The 9,293-nt window shown below is 30.8% G+C and overlaps 1 protein-coding gene across 2 annotated transcripts in view; it reads right to left on the reverse strand.

Moving 5' to 3' along the window:
* LOC111627565 (unconventional myosin-XIX-like) overlaps window positions 1-9,293 on the reverse strand; it is a 79,400-nt gene that overhangs the window by 65,489 nt on the left and 4,618 nt on the right. For both annotated transcript variants that reach the window (XM_023371166.1, XM_023371167.1), the window contains exons 2-3: window positions 7,857-7,926; window positions 15-160 (exon numbers count right to left, since the gene is read on the reverse strand). In XM_023371166.1, coding sequence (XP_023226934.1) covers window positions 15-160; window positions 7,857-7,926 — 216 coding nt within the window. The remainder of the gene's footprint in view (window positions 1-14; window positions 161-7,856; window positions 7,927-9,293) is intronic.

Consider the following 9,293-nt stretch of genomic DNA (forward strand, 5'->3'; position numbering starts at 1 on the left):
TCAATCATTATTACCTGACATTTTGACTTGTGATACAATTCTATTGTTTTTTGGGTATACAAATGCTGAAAAACTGTACAAGGATTAATAGCTAATAATGTTCTTCCACCCCAAACGTAAAATAGACCATTAGCATAATTATTTTGCAAAACATGTAACACTAAAAATAAAAAAAAAATTTTAAATAAATGTTTAATGACAATTTTAAAAAAGTAACTTGAAACTTTTTATTTGAATACATAACGAAAAACAAAATTGAAATCTGTGAGATCCAGGAGTTAATTATTTGATTAACACTAATGTGGGAGAAAAGTTTTCCCCGATTTACAATATTTCCATCTTCCATGGGTCCAATAAATAAAGGATGAGTAAATATTAAGTCAAGCCATTAACAATCATTCAAAATCATCAACACTGTCCAGTTGTTAACGCTTGGGAACATCAATGGCTTAAACAATTCTACAATAAAAAGAGAACAAGTCCAATTCCCACTGATGACACATTTGAATGTCATCCCTGGACAACATATGGTCACAAGACCGAATTCCCACACCTGATAGTGATATAACACCCAACATTCAAGGTGGACATTAGAACAGACGGACATTCAGGGCAGACATAACTCAAAGAGAGCTTGCTTCACCATAGTAGCAAGTGGCTTGCAAGACTCCTGTCCCGCCATACTCCAAGCAGATACTCTCCCCAAAGCCACAAGCCATGGCTAGTTCACCATTCTCCCTACAAAGGCTTATGACGACCCAATACTATGAGAGGTCAACTGTTCATCTACTCAATAGAAGTATCTTACTTAGAGCAATGTAAACTCTCTCTTGGTCGACTTAGATATTACGTTAGAGTTAGTATATAGCACAAAGTTTAATTAAATAGATATTGGATTGTTAAATGTGCTCGTGCCTGCGTGTAACTATGGCAGGTCATTGTATCACATGCCTTTAGTTTATTAAAATTGTTAGTTAAACTGGCATTAATTTCAATTGTTCAAACCGATCACCCTATCAACTTACCCACGGCTCTCCCCACTTGATATAAAGCCCTCCAATAAAAGTATAACATATGAAAATAGCTAGTTAGAATAAGACCTTCTACTATCCTAACTGGTGTCAGGAAAAACAGTCCTCAAGATTGTTAGATCTTGAGAGAAAGACAATTAAACAGCCATCCAGTGACAATTGAGCAGGACTTACAGTCCTGATTTGGGAAAGGGTTCAGAACTTTACTCTGTAACCCCTGGCTTCTCACAAATCAGATAATTTAGAAAATCTAGCATTTCAGCTTATTTCAATTGAAAGAATTTAGAAAATTTTGGAAGAAAAGATTGATCCAGAATGGCTATTAATGTTAATTTAATTCAATAATTTTACTTTCCCAGCTTCTTATGTATATAACATGGGAAAATATTGGAATCCTGTCAAATTTGACCCTCCCACTATTTTGCAAATCTGTAAATTTTGAGGCCCCCTAAAGAAATTCCATAAATATGTACTGTACAGCACAAACATGCATGCATCTGTGTGTTGGTTTTTAAATGCATTTAATATCTCAGGATGGAATAATGATTGAGAAATGAAATTTGGCACAGTTGCTTGTGTATAAGAAGCACCAATGCCATTATTAAAATTCTGGTAATTAAAGGTTGAGGAAATGTGCGGATAGAGGAGTCATATGTCATATCTTTAGTAGGAATGGACTGAATGACAAAAGGCACTTATTAGAATTAACATTTTAAAACATCTCTATCCTCAAAATTAAGCTTTTTGTATTTTATAATTAATAATATAAAAATTTTTAAAAATCTCATAACATGAGAGCGCACAATTTAAAATTTGTTTGCCAAGAAATTTATGCAACTTGTTACTGGATTTTTTATTGTTAATTTTACAGTATACAAGGTGACTTTTGGCCCTTCTATATGCACTAGATTAAAAATTTTTCACTTAATAATGAAGTAAAATTCACAATAATATTGAAAACTCTATTGTATAAACTATGATACATGTCCATCCAGAGATTAGAGATTTAATTCTATATTTAGAATTAAATGGAAGTCAAACCATATCCAACAGTAGCATGCCAAATGCTCTAAGTTGCTGAATTACACTTATTGTTCTTGTTTTTTCCATCCTTAATTTCATTAAATGTTTCAACTAACTTAAACCAGTTATTTATGTTAGAGCTTATCATATCAGTAAATATGAACACAAAACAAACAAAAAAATAATTTCTTAAATTTAATATATATTTAAGTTTACAAAATAAAGATTTTACAATAATTAAAACTAGTATGTACAAAGTATATAAAATACACCCAAAATGAATTTTGGACTCTACAATAGTCCCTCTTCAGTTGGTGTTTCAATTAAACTCACAAGATAAAAATACATAAAAGTTATATTAAAAGGCCGAAATAACGAAAACATTACAATTAAGAAACTGGCATTCTCACAAGGGCTGCGAAGTTGGTAAAAAAACATTAGACTTCCAACACCTGATAATTTTAGTAGGCTGACTCCAACTCTGGCAAAATTAAATACCAAGTCATTTTATGGGAGGCAGAGGCACTCATAGATGGTTACCCTACTCTGAACTCTAAAAGGAGCCCTGGCCATTTACCCAAATACTTTCATAGTTAGTATTTTTAATATTTAACTTACATAAATATTTATTTGAATAAAAAAATTAATTTTTAATAAATATTTAATAAGAGGAAAAAGGGGAGCGATAAAATTCTACATCTACAAAATCTTTATTCTACAGCTTTCGCACTTCAATTTCACCTTTCAAGAAAAGTTAGTCCAACTAAAAAGTGTGCAATCTAGCTACTTCAGCAGCCCATTGTTTAGAAAAGAAAATTATATACTCTGATCAATTAGTCTGGCTCATTCATAAAAATAGAATATTTATTTAGAACAGGGATAATAAAGGAATGAATCAAAAATATTCAAATTCAATTGGGTCAAAATAATTTAACTACTAAACACAAATACTATAAAGAAAACTATTAATACCTATTTAATAAATTAAATTGTTACATTTTGTATTTAAAATAAATGAATTATAACCTAATACAAAAAACATTTTAAAAAAAGTATTAAATATAAAATAAATTTTCTTTCATTTAAATAAAAAAAACTAAATTAAATTTAAAATGCCGGCATTGGAGTTGACACTATTCCCAACTTCGACTCCTCTGGCCAGAAATTCCTCCCGATTCAGATTCAGCAGCCCTGATTCTCACAAGTGCAATACAATAACTTCTATCCTTTTCATGTTTTCCATAATCAAGCCAGTTGTAGAGAGTTAATTGATGTCTCTGAAGGATTGACGGAAACATAGAACTAAATAAAAAGAAAAATAATGCACTTTTAGAATCAAATTCCAGGGATATAGTGATCAAAGTACAACCATTTGTATATTTATAAACCATTTTATGCCATTAATCTTTATTTTTACTAATAATTATACCAATCTTCATCTATTTTTACACCCAAATTATCATTAATTATTTTTTCTTTCTTAACTTTTAAAATTTCAATATGTTCATAATATTTACATTTATTAATATTTGTTTCAAACTATGGCTTTTATCGAATCTATACTGTGATCACTATTAATCTGGAATTTGATTGTAAAAGTACATTCTTTTTCTTTTTATTTACTGTAATTTCAGTCAATCCTTCAGAGACATTAATTTTAAGTATTGTGTCCATTGCTTTATTGTTTGATACTTTGATAAGAAGGTCTGTAACTGATTGTAATTAATTTTGTGTAGAACTCTGTATAGCTGGCTTGGTTATGGAAAACATGAGAAATATAGATAATACTTATGAGATAATGCCAGTTTCTTAATTGTGATGTCTTCATCATTATTTTGGCTTTCCAATATAACTTATGTATTTTTTATCTTGTGAGTTTAATTGAAACACCAACTGAAGAGAGAATATTTTAAAGTCCAAAATGCATTTTGGGTGTATTGTATACCTTTTAGATTTAATTTTTGTAAAATTCTTTTATTCTATTGTAAACTTAAATATAAAATAAATTTTCTTTCATTTAAATAAAAAAAACTAAATTAAATTTAAAATGCCGGCATTGGAGTTGACACTATTCCCAACTTCGACTCCTCTGGCCAGAAATTCCTCCCGATTCAGATTCAGCAGCCCTGATTCTCACAAGTGCAATACAATAACTTCTATCCTTTTCATGTTTTCCATAATCAAGCCAGCTGTAGAGAGTTAATTGATGTCTCTGAAGGATTGACGGAAACATAGAACTAAATAAAAAGAAAAATAATGCACTTTTAGAATCAAATTCCAGGGATATAGTGATCACAGTACAACCATTTGTATATTTATAAACCATTTTATGCCATTAATCTTTATTTTTACTAATAATTATACCAATCTTCATCTATTTTTACACCCAAATTATCATTAATTCTTTTTTCTTTCTTAACTTTTAAAATTTCAATATGTTCATAATATTTACATTTATTAATATTTGTTTCAAACTATGGCTTTTATCGAATCTATACTGTGATCACTATTAATCTGGAATTTGATTGTAAAAGTACATTCTTTTTCTTTTTATTTACTGTAATTTCAGTCAATCCTTCAGAGACATTAATTTTAAGTATTGTGTCCATTGCTTTATTGTTTGATACTTTGATAAGAAGGTCTGTAACTGATTGTAATTAATTTTGTGTAGAACTCTGTATAGCTGGCTTGGTTATGGAAAACATGAGAAATATAGATAATACTTATGAGATAATGCCAGTTTCTTAATTGTGATGTCTTCATCATTATTTTGGCTTTCCAATATAACTTATGTATTTTTTATCTTGTGAGTTTAATTGAAACACCAACTGAAGAGAGAATATTTTAAAGTCCAAAATGCATTTTGGGTGTATTTTATATATTTTATACATATTAGTTTTAAGTTTATGAAGGTATTTTACAATAATTTTATTTTAATTTAATACAATAATTTAAGTTTATGAAGGTATTTTACAATAATTAAATGTATAATAAATTTAAGAAATTTATCAATCCATCAATAAATCTTACCTCATGTTTTGAGGAATTAGTGAACCTGTTATGTGGGTTACACCCAAAAGCATACGAACACAGAAAAGATTTAGAGATAATGGTTGATCTGATATGCTTTCAGTCGTTTTTCAGTTTCCAAGGTAAAGTTTATAAGCAGTTAAGGGGAGTTCCGATGGGCAGCCCGATGTCTGGCCTGCTCTGTGAGTTGGTGGTGAGAAAAATAGAACGCATGACGCTTATCAACTATAATGAATACATAATCATGTATAAAAGATATGTAGATGATGTTCTAATTATTTGGAAGAATGACGCAATGATAAAACGATTCTTAGGCCAAGTGAACTCTAACCAACATGNCAGATAACAGATGTTACTTCCTTTCACAGAAGAGAACATCCTCTGACTTTCCCTTATCTGGTTAAAATCCAGCTCAGATGGGAAATGGTTACCCCTCATTCATCCCCCCTTTCATCTGTTCTCACGAAAGAGTTACTGGCCGATGATTGGTCGGCATTCAGAAGATATAAGGGAAATTAGTCAGAATTCGGAGAGTTCAGCGACAGATCCGAAAGCATACAAACTCCACATACATTTCTCTCCTGATGACCAACGTCCTCAGACGAGTCACATATGGAATAAGTCTGCACGTAGGAAATATACTTTTATATGTGTGCACGTATTGATCTCCCATACGAAGAAGTAACTGAACTTGCATACAGAGAAGAAGACGGACGACATCTGAAACAGGTCGTTATAACGTTTTTTGTGAGCTCTCTATCGATCGCGATAAGGGTAGAAATAAGTATAGCTATCTACCGATGTGTATATTGGTTGTAGTAGTTCTGTCTTTTGTTTATCCACCTTTTGTATGATTTAAATTTTTGTTCTATTAAATTTATTATTTCGTTTTAGTTAAAAATGTCTTTTAATTGCATGACTGGATAAGATCTCATACGCGTGTTAATCCGCGTATAATAAGATTGATTAACTGGTGTCGGGACCCTGACAATTTGGGATAAAGACCTCACAGTCTTGAATCCCCTTTTCTTAAAATTACCACCCTCCTATAAAACGTTACGAGAGCTGATCTCACGATCGCGCGCCGTAAGTGTCGTAGACTAAGATCTATGTCCTGGCTGATCTCACACTTCTTGGACGTCAGCATTGAATTTAGGAATGGAACTTTATGCACGAAGGTCTACGTCAAGCCCACGCATGGTCCGATGTATATTCCGGCAAATTCTAATGACCCAACGGTTTATAAACTATCCGCATTTAGGGCGTTAATCAGAAGAGCGTTTCTCTATTGCACAAATGTAATGGACACGATGAATGAGCTGTGTAGGATCAAAAAAGTTGCAAAAGAGTTAGGGTTTGGAACAACAGCTATAGAGCGTTTAATAGAAGTGTACGTAAAACCTAGGAGCAGCTCTAAGAAGAAACCGGAGGCTGGGGGTAACTTCGCAAAGTTTACATATAATAAATGTCTCTTTCCGATTATGAAGCAAATAGCGAGACACAAAAACGCCAGTATAATATGTAAAAGGGCCCCCACAGTGTATAGGTTGATTAGAAATGACAAAGAAAGAATTGATGATAATGAACAGGCAAGAGAATATGCAATTCCCTACAAAAATGACCAGTTGGGAATCGATAAGGACTACGTTGGGGTCACTAATAGAAACCTTAAGGTGAGGATTAAGGAGCACCGATACGATGTCACAAAAAACAAGTGTACAACAGCATTATCCAAAATGGCGCAAGCAGATGGTTCGGTTGTTAAATGGGAGGATGCCAAAATTCTTACAAAAGTACGTTCGCCAACGCTGTCATCCATAACTGAGAAATGCAAAATTTACAGAGCGAGTTTGGCTGACAGATGTTTAAATTATAAAGATGCAACGATATTACCGTCATCCTGGAAATACATAATAAGAAGTAACACGCGTAATAATGCGTCTGCCGTGACTCAATAGATATCTGGGTTAATGTATAAAGGAATTGTTCCTTAGTGTTTGCGGCCAATTTTATTTTTCATTTTCTTGTGTTATTTTGGTTTTTTATTATTTATTGTTTTAGTTTGGTTATGCTTATTCTATTGGTTTAATTTAAACATATGTTCTAATTTGGTTTAATTTTGAATGTGTTCGATTTTGTATTAGAGTTGAACAACGGTAACCTGAAGATGGCCCATAAATTGAACCAAAAACGTTAGTTTTGTGTAATAAATATATGTTTCTCAGCAATAAGGTGTGTTGGATGTATCTGGTATATTGATTAAGAGGCTGAGTCTGAGTAAGTGGTTATTTAACTTATTGTAAATTTTATCAAGAAATAATAGAACCACACAAACAAGTAATTTAGTACATATCTGATAATTTCAGTGTTATTACTGGAAAAAGAAAAATGTCAAAATAAGTAATAATATTGGAAAATAACATCATGTATATTTAAAATTTTGTATAAAAGTAATTTGTTAAATGCTTATAATTTGAATTCATAGTAAAGTATAATTATTTCATTGGATTTTTAAAATTCTAAAATAAACTAAGAAAAATGGTAAACAAAAGAAATATCAAATTTTGGATGAAAATCAGTTTGCAATTCTTTATGACCAACACCTACAAATTCTCTCAATTTTACATGCAATTAAATTTAAATTAAAAGTTTAAATTAGTTCTAATTATTGAACATTTCAACAATTAAAACTAATTTAAAATAGTCTAAATTCAATGAAGAATATAAAATTATTCAAATAAAATGTACTGTATTACAAAATCCTAAACTAACCTGTTTCCTCATTAAGAATTGGTAATTCAGACAAATTTAAAGTGTTTTTTGTTTCCTTCATGGTAAAATACTGAAAAGAAAAAAAAAACTTTGTGAAGACAAAGTTATTAAATCAAAACTATTATAATTCATTTTATATACTTTTAGGTTTAAAAAGTTTGTGGATCAATACAATTCTGTCAATAATATTGACAGTATCTTAATTCAATATATGCAACTGAAGTATTTCCACAATCAGTGATTCACAGACAGCATGACAATCAAATCTGTGTCAGACAGCAATCCAATCCATTGGGTAGATATCCTTCCATATCAAAAAACAAGAACAATTTGCAAGAAGTTGATGTAATCATTGAGATATTGTATGATGTTTGGGGCAACACTATTTATGACATGTGACAAGTTTTTGTATTCCCTCATCATACATCTCCGTTGCCAGTCCATTCAGATGTATTGTAACTGCTTCATGCAGTTCTATCTCAAAGAATTTTCCTTCCAAAATGCCTTTCAATTTTGTGAAAAGGCAAAAGTTGCTAGATCCAGATCCAAGTTGTAGGTACAGCAATAATCCAAAACTTCCCTCTGAAAACTTTTTAAAAGTTTTGTTATCTCAGCAACATAGGACGTTGTCACCAGGAAGCATGACACAGCTAGACAATAGGCTTCTCCTGTAATTCTGAATGGCTTGATGCAGTCACTTCAGTGCAACACGTGTCAGCATTTATGGCTACTTGAATCATGAAGTCAACAATGCAGACCTTTTCAGTACATGACCCAAGAGTCAATGACAACAGTTTGTGCCCAAACATTTTTTACATACCTGAATGAAGTGAGGAGGCATACAATGAATTCAAAAACTTGTCATATAATAAAACAATGATCTAAATATCCAGGGTGACTATATGTAGATATATATGTAAAATGTAAATTGTTTTAATAAATATTTATTGGTTATTTTTAAATCAACAGCTTATCCAGAACCTGTTACTGGTGTGTTATGTGAATAATAAAGTTTATCTCTAATGTTTTCGAAATTTAAAAATTCGAAAACGTTGAGTAACAGTAACAGGTTCTGGATAAGGTGTTGATTTCCATCCCTAGTGTTGATGTGTTGATGTTGAGGTTATTTTTAATCCTAAAACAAATACTACATTCTGAATGATCCTTAAATTACATACATACACAAGTATATTATTAGATTCTGCACTATACATAATGAATATGACAATTTATGATAGGTAGTATATGCTTTTCAAAGAATAAATTTTTTTTAAATTTAATTTCTAAACAATTAATTGTATTTAAGAATTACTTTATTACTACAATTATTAATTATTTTAGCATTTAATATAATTATACTAATGCCTATTTTTATATATATATATATACAAAAAATGGACTTTTTTGTGTATATATATATATACATTAGTATACCAA

Source organism: Centruroides sculpturatus, unplaced genomic scaffold (assembly GCF_000671375.1).
Source record: "Centruroides sculpturatus isolate CEXI.00-Female unplaced genomic scaffold, Cexi_2.0 scaffold363, whole genome shotgun sequence".
NCBI lineage: Eukaryota > Metazoa > Arthropoda > Arachnida > Scorpiones > Buthidae > Centruroides > Centruroides sculpturatus.